General features: G+C 50.5%; 1 protein-coding gene and 1 long non-coding RNA gene across 16 annotated transcripts; one reads left to right on the forward strand and one right to left on the reverse strand.

Moving 5' to 3' along the window:
* Positions 1 to 354: 354 nt before the first annotated feature.
* VEGFA (vascular endothelial growth factor A) lies at positions 355 to 23,301 on the reverse strand. Of its 13 annotated transcripts, XM_032682141.1 has the most exons (9): positions 22,536 to 22,667; positions 16,636 to 16,687; positions 11,351 to 11,547; positions 9,533 to 9,609; positions 9,086 to 9,118; positions 8,791 to 8,922; positions 6,299 to 6,370; positions 5,048 to 5,179; positions 355 to 2,996 (listed from the first exon to the last, which is right to left on the reverse strand). In XM_032682141.1, the coding sequence occupies exons 1-9, from the start codon at positions 22,599 to 22,601 to the stop codon at positions 2,975 to 2,977; spliced, it is 783 nt and encodes a 260-aa protein (XP_032538032.1). In that variant the 5' UTR covers positions 22,602 to 22,667; the 3' UTR covers positions 355 to 2,974. The 13 variants fall into 13 exon arrangements, with proteins under 13 accessions (XP_032538032.1, XP_032538035.1, XP_032538034.1 ...); XM_032682144.1 differs by lacking the exon at positions 8,791 to 8,922 and having other exon boundaries at positions 22,536 to 23,301; XM_032682143.1 differs by lacking the exon at positions 6,299 to 6,370.
* Positions 16,533 to 22,227, forward strand: LOC116784001. 3 transcript variants are annotated; one of them, XR_004355923.1, is made up of 3 exons: positions 16,533 to 17,730; positions 19,155 to 20,904; positions 22,032 to 22,227. It is a non-coding gene; the product is annotated as an uncharacterized LOC116784001 (long non-coding RNA). The 3 variants fall into 3 exon arrangements; XR_004355922.1 differs by having other exon boundaries at positions 16,533 to 17,524; positions 17,594 to 20,904; XR_004355924.1 differs by having other exon boundaries at positions 16,533 to 17,134; positions 17,224 to 20,904.
* Positions 23,302 to 25,785: the final 2,484 nt, after the last annotated feature.

Genomic DNA, 25,785 nt, shown 5'->3' on the forward strand with positions numbered 1-25,785 from the left:
ACGGGGCTTGGCTCCTGGACAAGACAGAGGCAGGGTTGGGACCATCACCACACTCCTTGGCATCAGGTTGGGAAGGAACCCAGGAGTTCTGCCCCCTCGGTCCTGCCCATCAGACCACCCTCTTCTCACCAAGCAGGGAACTCGGGCTGAGCTCCACACAGGGATTCTGGTGCCTACCTCCCAGTCATTTCTACAGGCTTTGGTACCTAGATGCTTTTGGAGGCTCTGTGCCCAAATCCAAGAGTCCAAATAGCAGGTTGCTGATGCCCTGTAGCCTCCAGAGGCAATACTGGAGGAACTGTTACACAATGGAAGAAAACCAGGATGCAAGGTAGAAGGAGAAGGCAAAGGAAATCAAGATCAGAATTAAATTCTTTAATACAAAAAAAAGTTTGTTTGTCGTCGTCGTCGTCGTTTTTTAAGATATATCTGTAATTTTTTTGTTTAAAAATAAATATGTACTAAGGAATATCTTGAAAAAATTCACTAGACACAATATGTAGTGTTAATATCTTTTTTCCCCGCAATTATTACAGATAAACAGTAGCACCAATAAATAAAATGATAACAAATATTAAAATTAAAAAGGAGAGAGATTCAAGATGTAGAATTTTCTATTTTTCCTGCTTCTTCTTTTTACATATATAAAAAAATCGTAGCGTCTATTTAATCCGAATCACACATATACATAAACATATATATATATACAAACACATAGCCAAATATATATATAGTATGTAGATGTATATCTAACCCTTGTCTCAATAGGAATGTGTAGGGGTAGGTGTTAGAGAAATTAATTAAATAACTGCCCATAACATGCTACTGACTCTGCCAACAATTGGGGAGATAAGGGATGGGACAAGAGGAAGGTTAAATTTATACACAACAAGTACAAATAAAAAAAAAAAAAAAGGTACGGCTTATAAATAGTTGAAATTAAATATTAACAAAGAATACTGAAAAATCCCTACTCTTTAATTAAATTATCTGTTTAATTTCTAATTTAAAAAGGGATATTAAATAAGTATATAAAACACTTTCTCTTCCCTCCCCCCGATCGGAAGCCTCTGTCTTGCGCACGATGCAGCATGAGTATTATACATTGCAGATGCAAGCACCCACCCATGTGTTTTCTCTCCTTCTGAAAGCCATCGGTTGGATGGGGAGATCCTAGTGGTTAGTAGTCGCTTGTTGTGAGTCTGTTTTTAGACTGTCTTGTCTTTTTGGAAGCTTTCCGTGTTGTACATTATCAGGCGTTGAAAATACAATTGCAGATGATGTTTGGCAGCATTCTGACACAGACCGAGTACCTTTTTGATTATTATTATTATTAATAATAATTTTAATCACAGAACTAGATTATATATATCCACATAGATGTACAAACACACTTTCAGGGGGGCGTGTGTGTGTGCGCGCATGTGTAAGGTGGGTTTCACATACACCACAGTGTACATTGCCGATACACACATAGCCAAGATTCTCATGACATGGCTAAGGGACTCTGCCTGCCTTCACATTTGATTCCCCAGCTCAACACGTGGAAAAGGGGCCTGATATTTACAGTATGTCATAAAAAAAAAGTCTTGACGTTCTTAAGGGTCATTCACACTGGGCACGCAAACTGAAGGCAGCAAAATCGCTTCCTTTTTTCCCCCTTCAATCTTGGCATACAAATATATTATTTTTTTTATATATATATATGTATAAAAATAAATATATATATATAAAAAAGAGAGAAAAACACATACATACATACATACATACATACACACACAGAGACACAAATGCATACTTTCACATACATACGCACACACACCCCCTACTGTGTATATACTTTTGATTAATATCCCTTTCCAGAAATGTTCCGTAAGCATCTTGGATGCTCTTGAGTGGCAGCTCTGTGCATGAAGAAAGCAGACAGTGCTGAACAACTGTGTGGCTATGCACCGGTCCCCATTCTTGCTTCAGCACACTGTAGACCTTGTGTCCTTTTGCAGCCACCAAGGGCGGGAAATCTAGACTCCTGTGATACTTCCATGAATGGAAAGTTAGTGCGCATCAGCTGCCCACCATCCTTAAGAGAAGCCAGCACGTCTCTCTGGCAAAGTTTCTATAGCAAATAAAGTCAACGCAAAATGTACACTGACATCCCATGTCCCAGCAAGGCAGGCAGATTATGAGACGAGTAAGGGCGAAGGTTGGGGGAAGAGAGGGGAGGAGGAATCCTTGATCACGGAGACGGCCATTTCCTTGGCCTTTGACCCATCGCACCACCCTAGGATGCCGCTCTTTGGAACTCCCTGCCCATCCTCTCCATCACCTCTCCTCCCTGTCCCAGGCAAGGAGAAGGTGGTTTGTGGTACAGCACACTCTACAGAGAAACAGCGGAGGCCGCACAAGTCAGTTAGAGTTAAGAAGTTTACACCCAGCGCTTCTACTCAGTCCAGTCTTAGCTTGTTTCTTATGCCCCAAGTAGCCCGCTTGTGTCCACAGCAGTCGAGTATTATCCAGTGAAGACACCAATAACATTAGCAATGTTAAAAAAAATAATCAGTATATATATATATTATATATATATGTGTGTGTGTGTGGTTAAGATATACATATATGTATATATAGATGTGGTTAAAATATATATACATATATATATATGTATATGCATGTATACACACATATATATGTATGCATGGGAAAACCCATCAAATACACCCCTATAAGTCTTCCTGGCTCTGTTATTTAGCAGCATGAAAAGAAAAATAAAATAAAACAGTTCAAAACCCAAAGGTGAATTCTGTGCGGCGGGTGCCTTGGGGAATGTTCCTTCCGGAGTCCATCGTCCGTACTGAAAGTGCTGTGCTCTACCGATCCTTCATTTTTAGGGTTCATTTGGATTAGTGTTTTGTTTTTTTCTGTCCAGGCGAGAAATCAGGCTCCAGAAACAGGGCTGTTCCCCCTTCTTTTCCGCTGCTCACCGTCTCGGTTTTTCACATCTGTCAAAGAGGAGAGGGAAGGAAAAAAAGAGAATGGGGTTAATTTTTGTGATGAGGGTGCAAGTAGGACAGAGAAGGGGTGGCTACTGTGTTTAAGAGCACATGGTGTTAAGACATGGCATGATGTCACTGGTGGGGTGAAATGCTGTGCAGATGGGGCAAATCAGCTGAGAATCTCAGTCCCACGAATCAGTCGATGAATTCTACTCCCCCAGGCTCACCTATACGGAGTGGGGGGAGATACTCGTACAGGGGGAAATTTAGGAGCAGAATCAGTGGCTTCCTCACAGATGAGCTGAGTGTTTTGTTTGCACCCTTTCACACCATGCGCACACAAATACACACAAACACACAGAAAAACAAGGCTAAGCAATGCATGCAGAAGGACACAACCCCTCAGCTCTCCATCTAGCCTCTTGTTTGGGTCGGAAGCAATGCAGCCAACAAGGCCTCATGCAGGCAAGAAGGTGAAAAGTAAGTGTCTTTCATTCCACTAGCTGCCATGAGCAGAGGTTAGCACCAGAGAACAGCAGCAGCCTGAAGAAGCAGCAGGAGAAATGAGAATTTGCCCTCCCCCATTGGGCCCAATTCTAAATCTAAGAAAGAGCATGAGGAACTTCAGCTTAATCAGCTTTTTATCCGGAAACTGATAATCTAACCACTCCTATGACTCCTTCCTATTTTTCTGGCCAACACACCAACCTCCCTTAGTGCCAATTATCCCATCACAGTGAAATTAGTAAACCCCTTCTGTCATCATGATTTCTTGGGCTATTGTTTGGCTTTTCTTTGTATTTGTTACTATTTTTCACCCTTCAAACTTTGTGGGGTAATTTTCAGCTATTCTGGGCTTTCGGACAGCAGCAGGGGGAAAAAGGCCAAAGGTCTCAGGCTTCAGGGGTTTTGCTCACTAGGAGAAGTTTAACTCCAGAAGTTCCTCTATTCTGGCCCCTCCATCAATTACTCTCCCACTGAAATTAAAGCATCTCAGAAAAATTCTCTATATATAGAGCAGTTTCCACCACCCTGGCTGTGCCAAGGCCTCTCTGGTTTGGGCACAAAGCATTTTCATCTCCTAGATCTCTGTGGAAAGGATCTGAGTTGAGAGTCAGAGCCAAGGGCTCATTAGCAACCCCATTTCTATGTCTCTCTCTAGACAGGTTGGATGATCCTACACCAGAGATGCACACATACCTTGTGCGAGTCAAGATACCCCACTGAGTTCACCGAAGTGCTCAGATGGGAAACAAGAATCAGTTTCTGCATGTGTCTATGCCACAGATGGTGTGTGACAGTCCTCAGATGACACATGCACAGCATGGGTCTCTAAAAAAACACCAACCCCACAGTGCTTTTGCATCTCCCACCTCACATACGCATCTCTGCCTTCACCCAGAGACAGACTTAATCCTGTTGTATCCCATGTCACAGACCCGAATGCTGCCCCTCAAACCACAGCTCTGGACAGGACATGGACAGGGAACTGTGAGCACAGTGCAAGAGGACAGGTTGGTCTCCCCTGGATTTTAGAAGAACAAAGAGGCAAAGGAAAATGTAGGCACAGCCTTGAGGGAGGCTCCTGGTGGCTTTCCTCATTCTGCACACAGCAGAGCATCTCATCTACAAGCCGCAGAAAAAGGGCTTGGAAGACAGGGGTGATTAAATCCTAGTCAGTCAAGGATTTGTCTTTGTCCAACAGTATGCTCAGAGTCGCATACAGATAATGTACAGAGGGCTACAGATCCTCCCCTGGCTACCTCAGCAACATGAACTCCATTATCTTGTTCTACGATACAGGATACCTGAGAAAGAAATGCCTTGTCTCAGGGAGCCGTCCCCGTCCGAGTCCTGACAGCACATCTGAAACGCACAGCTGCCCTCTGAACCAGGGAAAATCTGTCCTCATCCCAGTTAGCCCCTCTGCCCTCTGGCCCATGTAGGACAGAGAAAAGAAGTAACCATATAGCACTGGTGCCAGAAGTCAGCAGGAAGCAAGCTCCCCCCCTTTCTCTTTCTCTCTCTTTGTGTGTTTCATCCTTCAGGACACAAACCTGCAAGTGCGCTCGTTTAACTCAAGCTGCCTCGACTTGCAACGTGAGTCTGTGAATTTGCAGGAACATTTACAGGTCTGGGGATCTTGTACAAACAAGTGCTTTCTCCTCTCTGAGCAAGGCTCACAGTGACTGCAAAAAGGCAAAAGGAAAGATGTCTAAGCTACAGCGCTTCAGCAGAAAGAAAATACACATGCAACACCCTAAACATCAAAGCAATCCCCTTGCCCCCTCCCGCAGCCCCCATGCTGCCTACTGGAGTGTCGCAGGCTGGTGGATTTTCCAGCAGCACTCCGACAGCCCCAGGACAGCACCCCCTTGCATTAGCGTAAAGAGAAAGAAAACAGGCTTTCTGCACAGTATTCACAAATGCTGCATTGGATCCATCGGCTCAGGCCAGAGGGAGGAAGAAGGGGAAAGCAAGGATGGGAAGGTGAGAGGTCCCAGCCAGCTACTGATATATCAATGGAAGAAGTTCTCTGAAGTGGGCTATATGAGTAGAAAGAGGCCAGCAGCTAAATGAGTTAGATACACAGGGTCTCTGCTCCCCTGGAAAGTAGCTTACCCCTGCAGCTGGCACTGCCCTCCTTTTTGTAAGCCCCATCTCAACCTGGCCACCTAGGAGTCTCCTACAGAGGAGCCGTGAATTAACAATGCAGAATTTTGTGAATCACCATAAGAGAGGCAGAACAAAAGAGACAGTGAGAGAGACAGTGAGAGAGAAGCCACCAAATCCAGCAGAAAGAGAGAAACAAAAAAAAAACAAGAGAGCGCGCCCGCCCCAGTTCCCCAGCACCCCCTCTCCAGCTTCCCGCTGTCCCACCTCTCCTCTCCACCTGTGACTCCACCAGACACACACTCACACGTGCGCACACACGTACACACACGCATGCATGGCAGATGCCAGCCTGCCTGTCACCAGTCGCCATAGCGGTGAGGGCACAAGACGAATGGGGGAAAGCAGGTGAGTTGGAAGGCATGAAGAGGTGCAAGGCACTCGCCCATCTACCTGCACTCTTGTGCCTCGGGAAAATAGTCGCCACTGATGATTAGAGAGCCAAGCAAGCTAGAGCCGCCTTCCCTGAGACAGCCTTAGTGCCAGAGTGGTGCCACCACCAGTGCCGCCCCTGCAGGATCCGTGGCCCACCAGTGACTGGGAGGGGAGGGTGAGATTTGAGTGAGCAGCAAGCAGGCAGATTGGTTTGGGGAGAGGGAGGGAAGAGACTCTACAAGCAGAGGACACAAACGTACAAGCTGAGTGGTTTGTACCGGCCTTTCTTGCGCTTTCTCTTTTGACCCTTCCCCTTTCCTCGCTTTGATTTTCTGGAAGAAAAACAAAAAAAAAAAAAAGAGAAAGAGAGAGAGGGGGGGAAAGAAAGGGAGAGAGAGAGAAAATGGAAGAAAACGCAAGGAAGAAGAGAAAAAAAATACAGCCATGTGCCTTGCTGGGAGGGGAGCAGCACATGAGGCAGGACTGGAGGGTAAATCCCAGGGCCGAAGCACAGATCTCCACCTTGCACACACATTCACTGGCCCTCCGGCGCTCCGGTCAGCACCACAGCCAAGCCAAAACCAGGGTACTCAGCAGAGACCACCTCCAACAGAGCTGCTGCGAGCAGAGGTGGATCTGCTGAAGACTCAGATGGGCACCTGCCCCCTCTGAGAGGGGCAGTGGGAAAGGGACAGGGGGTGAAGGAGAAGGAACAGAAAGCTTGGTGAAAGCATCACGCAACCGCAGTGAGTGCAGACAACCATTCCAGGCAACAAGCACGGGCGTACACCAATCGGCAAGAGGCAACCTGAGTGAAAGGGTTCTCTCCAGGGAAAAGGAAACCACTCTGACCTGATGCACTGCCTGGCACTGGGTGTAGGCAGCAGCTGAGCTCCAACAGCTCTGCTGCAAGGCTGGTGGCACTGCTGCCTTGGGATGGGAGCCTGGCCTCAGCAATCTACAGACAAGGGGATAGATCTGGTCTAGACAGCACTGCTGTGTGGGAGAGGGCTATCTAACCTGAAGGCTTTGCTCATCCACCCCACTTCCTGCCTGTGGTTCAGAGGACTCCAGGACACCCTACTTGAATGTCTGAAACATCCCCTCTGGCAGTCTCCATCCTGAGTACTGAAGGGGAAAGAGGGAGAAAACTGACTTAGTTATTCTACTCAGGAGATAACCAGCAAGCAGCTTTCAGTTCTTCCCTCCTTTCCTTCCTGTCACCTTCCACAAGGATCTGCCAGACAGACAAGCAGATGGAGCCAAGGTATTAACTCCATCCTGAGAAATTCACCAGTTGCCTCTGACTCTTGGGCAGGAGCTGGGACAGGTAGGGGCTAGGACATGCAGTACTGGACACTAACCACAGATCCCTATGGACCATTGAGAGCACAGGGAGCAAGGGAGGCTGGAGCCTGCGCTGCTCCTTGAGCCACACTAGCACAGGACCAAGGGAGAGACATCCAAGGAGAACGCCCTAGGCAAAGCACTAGGGCTTCTCAGGCAAATGTGTCCCAGCTCTGAGGCACTTCTGCAAAGGCTCCCTCGTTCCCTGTTGCAGCCTACCTCGGGAGAGAGCTGTCAAAGGGAATTGAGAAGCAGAAGAGAAAGCACCATAGGTGTTTCCTAGGCCCTGTTCAAGTCATCTCACTGGAACAAGTGTCAGAGCATCAGCTCAATCCCGGTTCTGCCCTACATGTCATGCAGGAGTCACAGGGAGATGGTGAGGGGAGGAAAATCAACCTGAAGGGAGGAGAGGGGTACCAATATAACGACTTTCAATCCAGCACAAATCAAAGTACACCAGCCTCTCCCATCCCTTCCCTTCCTTCCCTGGGGAGTGCAGAACCAGCAAAGAGCAGGCAAGGTGCTGTTAGAAGAGGAAAGTGAATGCAACACAGTTGGAGCTGGCTGCTACACCCACACCCCATCCTCACCAGAGTTCACACAGACCAAACTCTTGCACACCTTCAAACCACAGCGCCACACAGACCAACCGTCCCCAACACGGCCCTGCGCACAGAGGAGTGTTGGCTGCACACAGCTTGATGCAGCCAGGAGCAGATTTCCAGGGGGAGGAGGAGAGGCTGGAAGGCAGCTAGAAATATACAACCACCAGGAGAGGGGTGAAAGAAGTTCTCTCACTCTCCTGTTTGCTCCCTCTGTCTCTGTTTCAGCCTCATCTCCAAATATTCACCCCGTTCTTTCCAACTCTGCACCTCTAAATGGCAGAGTTGCTTTCCCAGTCATGCGCAGTCCAGCTGACCCTCTCACCCAGAGAGGTCATTCCTTCTTTTCGACAGTGTTTCACATTTTGTGCTCATTCCTCAGACTACTGCAGGATGAGAGCTTATATTTTTACTTCCACAACCTCTTTACTTTGGGGAAGAAGTAAAGGGAAGGTTGTGCCTTAGCCTCCTTCACATCACCAGAGCAAATCCATCAGATTGCAAAAAACCCTTATGAAAGCCTCCGCCGAGACCCAGCAAGGACATCCACCTCCCTTCATACCCTCCCAGGTCCCCACCCAACCAAAACCAGTGTCACATCCTGCATGGCATCAGTCCTGCCTCCACCAGGCCTTTATTGCCACCTCTCCCAGTAGCCAGCAAAGTTCCTACCCAAGCTGCTGTGAAAGAAGCCAGCAAGTACTCACTCAAGCAGCAAGAAAAAAATTAATAATAAAGAAAGGCAGCGATTTGCAGTAACCAGAAACACCCCAGAAAGAGGGAAGGGAGAATGAGGGCTGCACCTTGAATCCATACTGGTAGGACAGACACGACGGCATTTCCCTGACTTGGGATAATGCATTAGGAATGACTGCCATGGCCATGGGTCATGGGGTATGAAGGAAGGACCATCAGATCTGGGTTTCTGTGCCCACCTGGAATGGATTCAGAGTGTTGCTCCATGCACTACCACACGCCATTTCCAAAAACATCTTCTCAAAGTGAGTATCTCCAACCAAAGAAAAGGGCAAGGGGCAGTGGGGCAAGGAAACACCAACCAATCACCAAAAGAGGAAGGAGGAAAGGCTTGTCACTTACTTTTCTTGTTTGTTTTTGACATCTTTCTTTGGTCTGCGGGGGAAGAGAGAACAAAGGCCTCATTAGAAAAGAGCTTACCACATATACTTCCAGTATTATCCCCAGTTCCCAACAAGTCCAGGGAAAAACATGTACAGTCAGCATTGTAGGATGCCCACGGCACAGGTTAAGTCATCCGTCTCAAAGTGTTTGCTCTCCTGTTGCACCTCACTGGCAACCAGTGCCAAAAAATCCCAGGTTGCAGACTAGCACTGTCCACCTGTGATAGCTAGAGATGGAGGAGCCCTGCCAGCAAAGGATTTCTTTTCCCAGGCTTGGCCATCCCACTGTAAACCAAGTGAGGAGACTGCAGAAGCCTCTGAACAACAGTCCCAACCCAAAGGCAGAAAAAAGCAAAGGCTCAGAATAAGTTTATTGCAAGAGGAATCAGTGCTGCTCCATTCTCACCTGCAGTCACATTTACTGTGCTGTAAGAAGCTCATGTGTGATATGTGCTGACTCTGATGGGGTTTAATTCTCATGATCTGGAATGAAAGAAACAGAGAGGGTCACTGCCCATTCAGTCTTCATATTCACAACTCCAAAGCAGCCTGCTGCACAGCAAAGCATTTGCACCCCAGGTGCTCATGGGAAAAGCATGGCAGAGTTTGAGCTAGCTTTGAGGCCCTGTTCTCCCAGTCAGGGAAGGCCTTTGATCACAAGCAAGCAGCAGCAACACCAGACTTGTGCCAAAGCTCTGTTTGCTCATGCTCGCCAGGTGCCAGCACTAGTGGACTGCCTTGGAGACAGGCATGGGAGAGGGCATAACACCATAGCAAGGTTCTCACTGAGCCATCCCTGGCTGATGCTAGAGCAGCAGTAAGAGAACATCTAGCCTGCTCACGCAGAAGCAGTACTTCAGTCTAACACACAGGCCCAAAGCATATCTGACTCCTTTTCCCTAGGCCATACCTTCCTGGCTGACATCTCACTTTCTCAGTGACTCAACACACAAAATAAATCTGAAGATCTGTACTTAAAAGAGCCCTGCAGAGCCAGACATTACCCAGCCCCCAATCCCAGGTGCCTCCAGGGAAGTTATATTAGAAGATATGTAATATTGTCACAGTCTCTCAACCCAGAACATGTCCGGACCACTCTAGCATTTTCACCAGAGATCTGCTTAAGAGCCTCTGACCCTTTACAGGCATGCAGGCATACCAGCTAAGAACTGCAGTTCAGCAAGGAATGGTAGGAAGAAAAACATCCCTAGCTACATCATGCTAGTATGCTCTGGTCCAGGCTGGAGCCCGCAAGGGGAAAAGCAGTATGGGGAACCATGGAAGGGGACAGACTGGTTCTCCAACAGAGTTTAAATACAGCTCAAATAACAAGTAAAAAGAGCCTGCTGGGTAATCACTCAGCACTGCAAATCTCTCATCAATATCAAAAAGTGATGGTAATATTTACTGTGGCTATTCAAGAGCCTGAGGGACAAAAGTAATGAGGGAGCTGTGGGTTATGGATAATGGGCACCAGCACCATTTTGGACACAAGCTGGGATCCAGGCTGACAGAAAAGGGTAGTAATAAAGCTCTCTAAAGCAGTTTGCATCTTCCCCACTTGCCCAGCCTTTGCAATCATGGCCATCTCTGTCTCTTCCAAGGAATGAATTCAACAGCCTCCAAACAAAGGAGGAAGATGCCCAGAGGCAGAAAGGCTTTTACACTTGACACTGAAGCAGTGTGTTTCTTAGAGCCCCTTTCATCCCTGCTGTGCCAGCATAGCTAATGACCCAAATCCCCTGCACCCCTGGTACAGGTTGACCTCAAATGCCCTGCAGGAGAGAGTACTGACAGGTTCTCCCCTTTTGCACTACTCAGCTGCCTTCAGAACAACAACTGTATGTACCAAATGCAGAGTTAAAGCGGAGCAAGGGCCCAAGGAGTATCTTCTTTGGGAACTCAGAGGTAATACCACTGGAAATGCTCCTTTGCATTCTCTAAGCACAAAGTGCTCCTTTGCAGAAATGCTGCTTTGCATCCTCCTAGCTACCGTATTTGGACAAGAGCCAAAACCAGATTCTCCTCTTAGCCTTAAACAGACACAGGCAACTCATCTTTTAGCCCTGCATGGTGTAACACTGGGCACCAGGGTCAGGAGAGGGTTTCCCTGGGGTAGGCTGCCCTTCCTCTGAATTAGCTGGGAGGTGGGACTTAGAGTGGTTGCAATGGCTGACTTGCTTCCTTCCAATCAAGCATGGCAGATTGCAAGTTGGGCCCTCACCTCCATCGTGACGTTGTACACATCCACAGGGACACATTCTAGGCCCTCATCGCCGCAGCAACCCGCACATCTCATCAGAGGCACACAGGATGGCTTGAATATGTACTCCACCTCATCAGGGTACTCCTGGAAAATGTCCACCAGGGTCTCAATTGTCCTGCAGAAGCTGCGCTCGTAGACTTCCAGGAATTTGATAACTAAAAGGAGGAATGGAGGGAATAAGTTAATGAAAACTTAGCTCACGAATGTCTAGTGCTTTGCCCCTTAAAATGAGCCAGACAGTTGCAACACAACTACCCTGTGCTTTTCACTAACAGTCTTGCAGGCCTAAGTCCTTTGTCTGTGCCCTACATACACACACACATAAGTGGGGAAGAGAAACAGACAATCTCTTCCTACAGCTGCTTCGGGCAGCGGCAAGATAGACAATATTTGTCTCAATATTTGTCTCCCTGATGCGTGCCACAGGTGACTCTTCCCAAACCCCTTCTCTGCTATTCCCCATACTCCTGGGATGCTGCCACTAAGCATATCAGCCAAAAAGCACCTGAAGCTGCAGCAGATGACCTGCACTCTGGATTAAGGCCCTTCACCCCTTTGCCCTTTATCCCCTTTCAAAACAGCCAGTAGATGCCTCAGTGGGTTTTAGAAGGCAAGGGAATAAGCCAGAAGGATCCTTCGTACAGACCTTGGCACAGAGACGCTTTCAAGAACGAGCAGAGGTTCTGAACCATGCAGCTATGTATTTTCACTCTTGCTGTCAGCTACCTCTTTTGCCCATGCAGAACATGCACCTCAGCAGGCCACCTCTGAACCACAACAGCGCCCTACAAGGCACAGCCTCGGTGTCTCCACGCTGACCACTTTCCCAGACCGGGGAATCAAGCCACTCACTGAAAGATTCAAAGCAAGCCCACAGGACCCCCAGGATTAACTAGACTATATATTTGGCTACTGAACCACAATGAGACAGTGTGGGTGAGGGAACAGGGTGGATCTGCCATTATCCCGTGCCTTCCCTACAAATGGAGCAAACATTAACTGCTTGCGATCTGCACTGATTTCACAAGCATTTCTCAATGTTTCCCAGTCTCTTGCCAAAGCTTCATTTTGCTGCTTGGTCAAGGGTTGGAGAGATTTAAAGAGATGAGAGATAGGATAGATAAGTACACACGCACAAAACCCAGGTGCTAGCACACTACTGCAAACAGCGAGTACCTGGAGCCCTCTAGGCCTCCTAGCTCTACCAGCATGCTGGCAACGGAGGATGTCTCAAATGGAGCACAGGATAAGAGTACACACAAAGAGATAGTACCTGCCCCATGCTGTTATGCACTATAATGATCCACCTGTACAGTATGCAGAGTCCTACAGCACCAAGGTTGATAACTCAGAGTGATAAGAGCAAACTGCTTGCATCATGGAAAATAATGGTCTCCAGTAAGCGTTTCTAAAGTGCCTTGAACTTGTGACAAACTGGCATAAAGGTTACTTTGCCACAAAAATGCAAAAGCTTCAGGGCTTGGAGCTCACAGCCCGCAGTTAATTGTTGAAAGTTAATTCTAGGTCATGCAGGGCTGACAGTGCCCCAGTGCTGAAGTGATGAGAGCAGGTAAAAGAGGGGAGGAGCTTCCATCCAAGGAGTTTGGAGTGTCAGAGAGTGTGAGCAGCTATTAAAAGAGAAAGTGGTCTGTGAAAGGGAAATGTAACCTGGCAGGCATGGACTGCTTGTTGGTATTCCTTGTCTAGAAGACAGCATGTTTCTGTTCCCCGTTCCTTCTCCTCCTCTTCCCTCCTCCCCTAAGTGCAGTATATCTCCTATCTATTCTCCTATCTTGTCTGTGGCTACCTCATTCTTCCTGTTCCCCTTCAGAGTGACCTTAGTTACTGCCTATGTTCCAACAAGTTGAACAATTTAATATGTGGGAAATTCTGCAGGCACAATGACAGTTGCTGAATTGCACTGTTGATTATTCACATTGTGCCAGCAGAAAGGATCTGGGAACTAGCAGAAAAGGTACAGTTCTGGATAAAAATGCTTACAGATCTACATCAAGGGGAGGGATGGAAGGTAAGAGAGAGGGAAAGCATCAGTTACCTGTACAGATCAAATGCTCCCCACCACACCAGTCTGGGGCATAAAGAAGGCAGAAACCAAAACAGAGTAGAAAGCTGAAGTGAAACTGATCAATGCCTTACACACTTTTTTAAATGTTTGCACTACCCAAGCAGCTGGATTACACCAGAGAATCCAGACTACAGATTGGCCACAGAACAGTACATTTAACTTCTTTTGCAGAGCCTTTACTTTCACCGCTGCACCCCAACAACCACACGTGAGATCTGGAAGATATGACAAGACCAAATCCTTCCCATAAAGAATCCAGGAGTTTTCACCTTTACTTTAACACATGATGATTTTACAAAGTCTGAATCAGCCTCTGAAAAGGAAACAGGGAATCTTTCCGTAGCTGCCAGTCAGAAAATCCAGCCAGGAAAGGTATGTTGCCTTGATTTAGCTGGACACAGAGCAAAACATTGCACATGGAGACTGTGCAACACTCCATAGTTCATTTGCACAGTTAGCACCCAAACCAAACTGGAGCACATGACTGAGGTACAGCCATCCCCACAGCAAAGCCCTGCCCCTGCTACCATACCTACACTTCTACCCCTACGTACTGGGAGTTGTATTCCACACTTTGCCAGGCTGATTCAGTCTGTGCTTCCTTTCCATTAGCTGTGTCAGGGACGGAAGAAGGTCTGTCTTTCATGGGGAAGCACAGGAAGGTCACCAAAGGACTAACACCACTTGGCCTGCTCCCTTCCTGCAATTTGGGCTTCAGCCCACATTAGAAGTTAATCCTGCAATTAACCCACACCCCTACCCTGCAAAACACCTCCAGATTTGAGTCAGAGGTTCTTCATTGTGAATGGAGAGGGAAGCAAGGTTAAAACTCAGTCAGAGCCCACATTAACTCTTCGAGGCAGACATAGACACAGCAGGCAGGATTCAGTCCAAATTTGGAGCAGTGGAGTGGGAACATGCTGGACTAGAAAAGGAGAAAGTCTATGATCATTCTGCCTCCCTCCCCATCAATGGCTTAGGAGCAACACAGACACGCTGTTCTTTTAAAAATAAAAGTGCAGCCACAAGTGCTGGTGGTTTCCTTTATTTATACCAGAAAATCTTTTCTCGTGGAACAAAGAGTGTTTGTCTGACTCCTCTACAACTTCCCGTGCCACAAAACATGTAGAAGGCTCTCTTGAGCACAAAAGGGTAGGGGCTGAAGCTAAAATTACAGTCTCCAACCAGAGTAAGTTCATCCCAAATAAAGACCTGTCACCGCTTGAAATCTCAGAGCAAGCACAAAATGGCCAAAGACACAAAACCACCTTTCGTACCAAACCCAAAGCCCCCAAGAGCTTCAGCAGAAGGAACTACACAACTGTCCTTGTGTAACAGAGGCTCATCACCGTCTCCTCTTCACAAAGGAGAAGCTGAGATATAGAGACAGGACCTCTAAGGTCAAACAGCAGGACAGAAGGTAATGCCAGGAGTCCTGACTTCTAGCTCACTGATCCATTGCAGAACCAGAAATAGCACCAAGACAATACACCTAAGTCTCACCACTTATACTGCCAGACCAACTTCTCCTGCAATTCCATCAGCCTTCTTGTGTCAGAAGTTAATTCTGTTTGATTCTTCCCCTCCCCAGGAGGGATTCGTCGGACACAACGAATGGCAGAGATGAGGACACTAGCTCTTTTCTACCAACAGCAGAGGACTGGTTACCAAAATAAGCCTCACAGCAGGCTCCATCTTGATCCCTCTGGAGGCACTGAACCTTCTTCTGTTGACTTCAGCAGGAGCAAGGGTCAAGCGCAACAGGCAGCAGCCTGCCAGCAAATCAGAAATTTCACCCATGCAAAATGGACACCTATCGCAAACACAGCCTGCCACAAACCTCTGGCAACACACATGCAGTCTGTCACACCAATAAAGTCACAGAAATTGAAACTGACTGCTACCTAAGGGGAAAAAAAAGAAAAAAAAAAAAGCCAATCTGGAGCCACACTGCTGGAGCCCTCTGCTGACCTCTGGCTGGAATAACGCTGAAGGTCACAGCCTGTGGGGACCCTGCAAGACACTAGCCAGACCCTGCTATGCAACGAGTGACCTGCTCTGCTACGAAAGTAAGGGGAAAACACAGTCAGGATGGTCCTAAAGCACCTGATGATCACCTCAGCCTGAAGGCTCCAAAGTCCACAGCCCTTTTACCCCACTGCTGAACTGAGGACTGTGGACAGAAAGCCAACCTCCTGACACACGCAGGGCTCCACTAGACAAGTTGTTTGCAGGAGGCATCTCTGACCAACCCCAGAGGGCTGACTACCCTTCTGATCTACATTTACTTTCACAAACCAACAAGGTAGAGGACACTTCCACAGCCTGGCCTTTGGGCAGCTGGAGAAACACAAAATCACAACGGCTGCAGAGGCACCACCTCATTTCCTATCAGGCAGTGGTCCCATCTGTACTGGACCACCAGGAATGAATTAAATAGAACCCATCAGATGACACTGCTGTCCCCTGCACCCGCAAAGCCTGCTAGCTCCAATCGGAGTAAAAAGGTGTATTTTTTGAGCCTGGCTTTGTACAGCACCCAGCAATATCCTGACTGGGGTGTACCTGGGACTGTCGGGAAGCATGAGACCAAAAAATCATCCTGGACGGCCCTTTTCTCCTTCTCTCCCCCCGGAGACCTGCTGCCTGGGGGCCGTTGGCTTCTGCTCTAGCCTTTGTTTGGGGATCAGCCCTGGTCACCCAGACGGGCATTGCCAGCGCCCCCGGGAAAGAGGCGGGCAGCGCAAGATGACAAATCCCTTCCTACAGCACTGTGGCGAATCCCCAGCAAACTGCTCGCTGCTACCCAGCTCTTTGTGTGCGCCCGTGTGTGTGTATATATATATATAAATGAGCGTGCGTATGTGCACTAGCGCACGCACGCACGCAGTTTCCCTCTGAGTTGTGGTAAGCCAGCAGCGGGCTGGGCCAGCCCTGCTGCCCGCCCAGGTTCCGCGGCCGCCCCGGCGGCCTCGATCCGGCCCGTGCCCGCGGCGTGGGGCGGTGCAGCCGCCACGAAGGGGCCGATGGCGGCGGCGCCTCCCGCCCTCTGCCCCCTGCGCCCGCTCCCCGTGAGGTGCCGGTGTTGGCCGCCAGCGGCTCTGGGGGCTCCTGCCCCCGCCCGCCCCCGCCCGCCGGGAAGCCGCCCAGCGCTTACCTTCATTGGGTTTCCGCTCCCCGTCCCCCAGGGCAGGCGCAGCTTTCGACAACTGCAAAGACAACACAGAATCAGTCACAACACGGAACCGTGACGCGGTCCCGGGGCGCTGGGGGATCCCGGGGAGGGGCCGAGGGCCCCGGTCCCGCCGCCGGCGGAGGGGCGGAGGGAGCCCCGGCGGTAGAGTGCGCCCCCGAGGCGGAGCCGCTCCCCGCTGGCCGCCCCGGCGGGCACAGAGGGACCTTTTGTTCCCCCCGTCCCCCGGGGAGCCGAGGGGGGCACGGGTGGCAGGGCCGCGGGCTGGGGGTACGGGGCTGGCAAGGCGGTGCGGCGGGCCCGAGAGAGGCCCCCAAACGGAGACACGCGTCCCCGGGGAGCCGCTGTCAGTAACTGCGGGCAAACACCGGGAGCAAATCTGAGCCCGGAGGAGAAAAGTAACAGGGTGACCTGCTGCTGCCGACACGACTGGTGGGCCTGGGCACCGCTTCCTCCCGTAAAGGTGAACCCAGCAGAGGGGGGGAGAAGGGCGGCCAGGCGTGAAAGGGCATCTCTCCCCTCTCAGTGTCGCACATGTCTGTCGGCCAGCAGTGGTGGCCACCGAGGTGTCGGCATCTGGCCGAGTGTCAGGGCGATTAACTGTGACAGCACCACTTTGCCGACAGACGCAGCCAAACTGCCCAGGTTTCCTTCCTCTCTGCTGGAAGGGAGGGTGACGCGCGCTCTCGCCTAACGGTCCCCGTCTCCAGCCCCCGCGTCGATCCCATTCCTGCGCTCCCCGCGGCTTCCCCTGAACCGGAATCAGAAAGGCCTCAAGCTCCGCATTCACTCCTGCTGCCTCTTGGGACAAGGGGCATTTCCAAACCACTGACTCAGGCAGCTGTGGTGACAGGTAACCCACCCCCAGATCCGTACGGAGAAGCATTACACCACTTTACTAAGGAAGTCTTTTTAATTCCAGGTGAAACAAGAACTCCACTCCTCCTACTATTCGTGAGGGCTTTACCTCTGATGTAACTTTCCAGCCATCAAGTTTCCCCCTGCTGTTCTGTTCTGAACCAAAATGAAAAATGCCCAGCATTCTTCACTTCTCCCGAGGTACGCTGCCACCTGTGTGATGTCATTCACCCCAGAACTTGCCGCCTTTCACCAGAGGCCCAAAAGGAGCGTGGTGATACACACAAAGCTTTTAGGCTTAGAAAAATGCCCTCTGATCTCACAGCCAAAGACAGAGCTGAACTAAGAAGGCCAAGTCCACCCCAAGCTCATAATGTGAATCAGCCACCTATGGTCTTCTAGGTAGCTCCGTGCGCAGGGCAGCACCAGCATCCAAGCTGCCCAAAGTGTCAGCTTTTAAAAGAAGGGGGCAACAGAGCAAGCTAGAAGCCCCTCTCCCAGACATTCCTTTGTGTCTGTGCACAGTTCCCTTTACCTAAGGTTCCCCTGACCAAACTTGCTTCTCATTTCAACCAAAGTCTTTCTGTACCTGGGCATAACTCAGCAGCCCAGACCTGAACCTCCCCATGCGTGGATCTGTTTCTTCTCTGGGGAGGAGAGGGCTGTGTGCTGAACCTCAGTGCTGTGAAAAAACTTTAAAAAGCAGGTTCCTAGAAACAGTTTCATTCCTGAAGTGTAAAGGTCACTGCAACAGCACAAACAAAATGGAGGCAGCGGAGGTTGCAGCGGCCTTCCAAAGCCACTCAGCGCCTGACAATCTATGGGTAAAAGGAAAACCGCATCAAGGGCAGAAAAGCCTCAATCTGCTACAGCACAGGAAGAGGATCACGAGCCGAGTCAGTTTATCCAAGTCACAATGCCCCCAAGACTTTTTGCAGAGGGATTTTTGGTTCACACACAAAATGACCATGACAGACTGAGCAAAATGAGCTCGGAGTCACCTTGAGGGACATTTTCACCCATTCTCTATGCAAGGCTGCCCAGCGGGCTGCCAAGCCCACCACCTCCTCAGATGCAAACACACATGGTGTACAAGCAATGAGAAGCAGAAGCAAGCCACACGCTTTTATTGCTCACCTGTGCCTAGCCAGCATCTTGCCCTGCCGCGATGTAGTGGAGCAAGAGCCAGAACAGTCTTCCAGTGCTCACCTAGACCTGGGATGTGATCACACGTCAAGGATGGGCAATGAGATTGGTGCAAAGTGTGCAGAGAACTTCTGAGCATTCCCAGTAGAACTCTCAGCAGAAACTAGAAAGGTTTCCCAGAACCATCAGTAACACACTCTCTGCTCGCTATTCCAAGAAACTTTTCTGCCCTTTCAGCAGTGCCTTTCACCTGTGGCTAGCGCCCTCAAAGCACGTCCACTAGAACAGAAGGTGAAGGGAGTCTTGTGCCTCACTTTAAACCAGTCTGCTACATATCAGACAGGGCAATGGGGAACCAAAAACATTCCATGGGACAAGCAGGCCCAGTGTGCCCTTCGGTGGGAGCCTGAAGGTCACATTCTCCTCTGCTGGCTTTTAGCATTACCCAACAGTTCTGTAACACAATTTTTTTCCAACAGATTTTCAACATTTCACAGAAGTGTGGAAGTAACCCCTGGCCTGGCCTTGAGAGTGGGATAAATGACCCCAGGAATGAGGCTGACAAAGAGGAAGCTTCTTTCTGTGCCCTTTGTAGGTCACAGCTAATGTACATTCCTGCTGTGGAGTAAAACCCTCCCTAAGAAATAAACCCACTTCACACCATCCGTGTGTCTGTACCTTCCCTGTCTTCCTTCTCCCCTAAGGGAGCAAGCTTTTCTCTGAAGGGAGAGAAAAGGTTAATCAAGTCATTCCTCTCTAACCATCCCCTCACCACCACCACCAGCACTCTTTCTCTCCCTTCCCCTCCCCCTAATCTGTGCAGCCTCATTAAAAGAGCTTTGTAACTGTTTAGGACTGGAACAAACAATCCATCCACTTTGAGAGGGACTCTGGGACAGGAGTTAAGGCACTTTTCGTCTTAGGCACTAGAAATTCTCAGAGGTTTCTACTTAGAGGAGGGGGGGACGGGACTCACTACACTCCTTCTCCATTGTACATGCAGACAGAGGTCAGTAATCCCAGAAACTGCCAGCACAGCTGAGGCACCTCTGGCAGAACAGAACAGACAGGAAAATGGGTTTGAGGTTGCTCAGGAATCAGTGAACCACTCACGTGGCAGCACGGGCTTCCCTCTCCCCTGCTCCCACAGGAGCGCTCCTGTTCCCAGCCTGTCCTCAGACCATGGGCCTGGAACGGCTCTGGGGAAGGTGACCCGCTGCGTCTCGGCTGCCTACAGGCTGGGGAAGCAGGTTCTGGTGGCTCCCCATTGTGGCCTGGTGCAGAGGCACACCAAAGGCAGGGAGCCTGGTGGGTGTGCGATCATTAGCAGTCTAGTCACAGGCTTGCTCTCCCTCCCTCAGTGTCTAATCGCTGCCTGTTGCCTGTGGCAATACACTTGGTATATCCAGGTCTCTCCACTGTTCACTGCAGGAGAGTAAGACTCCCAGACCCTCGTCAGGGGTTACTTGTCACCAGGCTGCCAGCAAAACCAGCAGAGAAAGGAAGATGGGGAATGACCAACTGTCTCCCATTCTTTAGGAAATGGGTGACTGGAAGGGGACAACAATGTAACCTCTCTGATCCCATGGGGCATGAGGACTGTTCAGTACAGCTCAGCAGAATCAATCAGCTGGGAGAGCAGCACTGCAAAAGCACCTTTCCTTCCCTCTCCTGCACAGAAAGGCTATCACCACCAGTGGAGGCAGACACCTGTGGCATCAGCACCACCCAGACTCAACTATGAAATAATTTCCCACCATCCCAGTCTTGCTGCAGGAGTGACCGTAACAACTCCCTCAGTAAGGAGTCATCCCCCTGCCACCTTCACCAGAGGAACACCTTGATTCCAGCATCCCTCTTCCTTCACTTCCAGGAAAGCTGCCCAGCACATGCTGGACCCTGCTTTCCCAACTCAGACTCTGCCAGAGCTTTTATTTAATGCTCTCTAACGCGCCTGGCTAGCTAGATAGGTTTTATTCAGTATGACAGCCAGATTAACAGTACAGATAAATATTATCATCAAAGCACAAAACCCTAGTCCCGGCGTGAAGAGTCATGCCTTCTGCCATGCCCAGAGTCATCGTCAAGCTGCCTACGTGAGATCTGCTGGTATTTCTAACGTTCCCATCACCGTGGTGCCCGGACGACCAACGGACAAATAAGGACAGAACCGAAGGGCAGACCTCACCGTCAATCTGCCTGAGCACTTACATAGCCCACATCACCCAGGTACCCGAACCTCTACCAATCTCTCATGCATGTGTTCCTGCAACATTTACCCCCAAACCCCTGTAACTTCTCCCTACCTTTTTTTCCCACCATTATACTCCCTATTTTCTCATCTGCACCGTCCTCTAGCCTGGGAGAAAAGGCAGCATGAGGCTTTTATGCAGCTCCTGAGGACAGATAGATCTAGACTCTACCTGATCTGCTGTTTCCTCTTCTGGGGAAGAGGAAGGGGAGGGGAGAAGGAACAAGGGGAGGGTTAAAGGGTATTATCACTAGACACTGATACAGTTGTCTAACCTATAGCTGGGGAACAGATGCTACTGTACAAGTTTGCTGAGGAGCTGGAAGGCAAAAAAACCCCTGTCCTGGGTGACTGTGGAAAAACTCTTGGAGAACGGAAAAAATTGTCCCACAAGCCAAATCTGGCAGGCAGGCAGCACGGAGCTGCTCTGTGCCACACTCAAGTGAGAGCTGCGCCTCAGTTCCCATCCAGCACAGCCTAATGTGCGGCTGTCACTGGATAAAGTAGAGATATAACAGGCTAGAAACAAAGCGTGCAGTGCTTGCATGACTTCAGTTACAGCTGAAATGGCTCCTAATTGGGGAGTTGCCTTCCAGCATCGGTGCTGAACAAACAATGTGAATAACTGATTAGTTTGCAAGCGACGTTTATTTTCATGATTATGGGAGATGATCTGGCCCACGCTCTCTCCAAGTGCCGAGGAGAAATGGCAGGAGAGAACTAACCTGTTATAACCTTTAAAACGTAATCCATGCCTGCCTCACGAACAGCCACTTTCACGTGGGCACTCTGTCTAAACCCCTTAATATCTCTTGGCAACACAGCTCTCTTGACTCTTTAGAAAACAGATTTATAGGACAGGTTTGCACAGGAAGCTGCCTTTCTTTTTTCTTTAAAAAGAGAAAGAAAAGGGGAAAGAGTTGGTTTCTAATCCGTCAGGAATGACAATGAGGTAAAAGTGACTGAAGAGGAAGAGAAGAGAAAAATCCATGGTTTTGTAATCTCGGTGCAGGAGATATGTATTTTGATTAATTTTTTTCCCCAATCTGGAAGAAAATCAGGATCCATTTTGTCCTCTTTGATCTCTATTTGTTTTTCCATCTAGGCATTTTGAACTCCACTCGGCGGTACGAACCCGAGCTGGGACCCAAGGCAAATACCGCCGAAACACCCTTTTGCAATGTCAGGAGACCCGAGGACGGGAGGCGAGGCTGATGCAAGAAGCCAGCGCGCTGCCTCCGTGCCCCGCGCCCCGCCAGCCGCAGCGCCCCGGCCCCAGTGGGACCCCCCGGCCGCGCCGCCCCGGGAGCCCCGCGCCGCGCCGCGCACATGTGCGCGGACACTCCGTATGGCGCTGCCGGCTGTCCCGGAGGCCCGCGGAGATCCGGGCAGCGCTGTCCCCCCAGCTGCAGCACCGCACGCACACGTGTCTGCGCTGCGGGCGCCCACCCGCACCCGGCGCCGACAGGGTGGCGGCACCGCACCGAGCAGGTGGGAGGCAGAGGGGGGACAAGAAAACAAAAAGAGGGGGTAAAAAAGTATTTTCGGCCGTCTGCCCTCCCACCCCCTCCGGTACGCGTGGCACAAAAGCCCCCGTCCCGCCGCTTACCTCCGCGCTCTGGAGATAGAGCAGCGCCGCCAGCCCCCAGTGGATCCAAGTGAGCAGAAAGTTCATGGTTGCCGGCGCACGCCGCGGAGCGGGGCCTGCCGCGCTCCGCCTCGCCGCCGCCGCCCCGCCGCCGCCGCCGCCGCCCCGCCGCGCTCTCGTCCGCGCCTCCTCCGTGCCCGCCGCCGCCGCCTCCTGGGGTGCCGCCGGCCGGGCGCTGCGAAAGGTTCCGGGGGAAGGGGGGTTCCTCTTCGGGGTCTCCGGTTTCACCCCTCCATAAGCCCGGCTCTCCGCCGGCCCCCGCTGCTGCTTTCCGTGGGCGCTCCGCCGGGCCGAGCGCAGGCTGCGCGGCCGCCCCGCCGACGCCCGGCCCCCGCCGCCGGGCAGTCCGAGCTCCACAGCGGCGCCCGTCCGCGGCCGCTCTCCCAGCGTCGGGGCAGGCAGGCACCCGCGCCGCGCTCGCTCGGTTTCGCGCACTGACGCCAAAGTTTGCGCGGAAACTTTCAATGCATCTCTTTTCCTGAGCCCCCTCTTCGCGGCGGCTATCTCCGGCGGCTCCCCGAGCCGGGGTCGCCTCCCCAGGGGAAAGGGGCTGATCCCACTGCCGCTCGGCCCGACCCCTCTCCACAAGTCGGGGTGGTGGTGGCGGAGGGGACGAACAGAGCGTTTTCCTCCTGTCCTCTCTTTTTCTGTCTCTCTCTCCCTCACTTTTTCCACCGCTTAAAAAAAAAAAATCAGAATAGTAATATATGGGAGAAAAAAAAAAAGGAAGAAAAAAATCCAAACTGGCTAGAGAGGGAGGGAACTGGGGCGTGAGGAGGCTCTGTAGGAAAGGGAGGGAAAAAAAATCCCAGCGGATCAAAGTATAAGTGGGGGAAAATAAATTAAACGAGAGGGTAAAGCAAGGCGGCAAGCCAACAGCAGGTCCCGGTGCCCGGGGAGGGCTGCTCCCGCGGCGCGCTGTTCCCCGCCGGCGCGCGGTGCACTCCTCGCCCCCGGCGCGGCGGCAGCCCCGCTCCGCGCACTCCAGCGGCGGCTCCGCGCAGCGCCCTCCCCACCGCCCGGTCGCCGGCGCTCTGCAACTGCTCGGCTCTGCCGCGGGGAGAGACGCTCCGGCGAAGTCCCACCCCTCCCTGCCTATTCCCCTCCCTCTCCCCTCCCATCTCTGAGCTGGGAGAAAAGGCCACGGAGGTAGAGGGGTGCGTTGCCCCCCTCCGCCGCCCTCCGCCGTCGCCCCACGGGAGACCGCGGCCTCCCTGCCCTGCCTTCCCACGGCGGCTGCCCCACGGGCCCTGCTTCCTCCACCCTTTCTGCCCTGCCGATGGATGCATGTTCGGGTCAAAATTCACCTTGCCCGTGGGAATTACTCCAAAGTCCAGCAGAGCCATTTGGGGAGAGGGAGCAGCGGGGGACAAATTGTAGTCACAGCCAATCATCTACCCCACCCCCTAGGGCTTGGCTTTTCGGATACCGTGATGTCTTAGCACCTATGTGTTAAAGGGCTGAAGGGGGGATTATTCTCATTTGGGTTTTATTTCTCTTAACCCAGTGCCATCCCCCCTTATGTCAGAGGCCTGCCTGTGCTGGCTGTGTGGTGCCCTGGTGTACAGAAGGGTGTCGTACTGAAAGGGGTGAAGGTTTTGCCACACGAACGCCACTCTGCTTTCTGGGAAGGTATTTGGAGGGCAAAGAGGCAGTTTTGCTCGCTGGGTTTAGCACAGGTATTCCCCAACCAAGCTCCTTTGCTCCTGTCAATCACAAAATTTCCTCATACGGCATACATAGTAACAATATGTGTGTGTCAACATATATAAATTTTTCTCCTGCTATCGTCCTCCAAGGACTTTAGGTGGCGGATAGAGTGGAAGTCCAGACTGGCAGATCCTGGGGCTTACTATGGACTGGGGGAAGGGGAAGGAGAAAAAGACACCGAAGAAAGAAAAGGCTGTATTATCATTCGAAAGCAGGTATTCCAGTGCTGTGCCACAGGCTCCTACTGATACAGGCAAAGCATTGGCTCTATAGAGGCACCTGCTGGCTGAGAGAAATACATGAAACAAAACCCCCCAAAATAAAAATCTCTGCTTTCAGTAGATCTTAGACCTGTTCTTCCCTTTGTTTAATTTTTAAAGATTTTTTTCTCACCCCTTGGCGCAGTATGCGAGGATGTCACCCTAGTCACACTAATCCCGAGGAAGGCTGGGAGATGAGTGACAGGTCTGCCTGAGCAAGGAGCAGCTCCTATCCAGCCCCTCTGCTGCCCCAGATGTAGAGTCACAGCTCACACCCCTTGTGCCCACAGCCTTCCGTCTGGGCAAGGGGAGAAATCTAGCCCAGTCAAAAGCCTGGAGGAGGATATAATCCCTTTCCACTCAGGGATTACATTTCTACAGAGGAGTGGTGGGTGTTATTCAAATATTGCAAAATAATCCCTTCTCCTTTGCTTTCTCTATAGTTTTTTAACAAATTGTTGCAGAAGGTTTCTGAGGAAATAATTACCCATCCAAAATAATTGGAGTTTCCCATGTTCAGAATGCAATTGCCAAAAATGTCTTCCAAGAAACAGGGAGACTTCAACCTCCCCCAGGAAAAAGAGGGGATATTTCATTAACAGAAGGTAAAGCTAAATTAAAGCTCCTGGAGGCAGAAACTGCTTCCGACTCTGTCCCAGTTCACTGTGAACAGCTCCCTCTTTGTGCCAGGCCTCTGTACTTCAGACCAGCAGCAAGCAGATAACTCACTCAGTACTTTTTATTTGGTGGAAGGTCCTAGATGCCTTTTTTTCTCCTGCTAGGTGAGTGTTTTATGAATGACGGTAGCTCTACCGTGAATAACGTGCAATTCTAACACTCCTCTGGATGCACAAAATCCCTCCAATTGCTGCACTGCTTTAAGTCCCCCACAGAAACCTCACAGAAAAGATTTAATCCACGAATGGCAAGGGGCAGCCTTATAATCTTAAAGCCACAATGTACTGTAAATAATGTACAGAACTCAGCTTCTAAAATTACCACTACAGGATTGCTCATCTCGTTTTATGTTTCATCTGGATCCTGTGATCTTTCCACCTGCCAACATCCTGTTACCAGGAGAGCAATATATGTTAAGTTTGTGCAAATGATCATGTACTTGCTGAATTCTGGCACGAGCAAGGACATTCATGTGCCTTCCATGTTAACGTTACACCATAATAAATACTGACATTGCTATAGAATCTGCAGTGTTCGTGCTAAGCACTGCTCACCAAAAAAGC

The sequence above is a fragment of the Chiroxiphia lanceolata genome, chromosome 3 (assembly GCF_009829145.1).
Source record: "Chiroxiphia lanceolata isolate bChiLan1 chromosome 3, bChiLan1.pri, whole genome shotgun sequence".
In the NCBI taxonomy this organism is placed as follows: domain Eukaryota; kingdom Metazoa; phylum Chordata; class Aves; order Passeriformes; family Pipridae; genus Chiroxiphia; species Chiroxiphia lanceolata.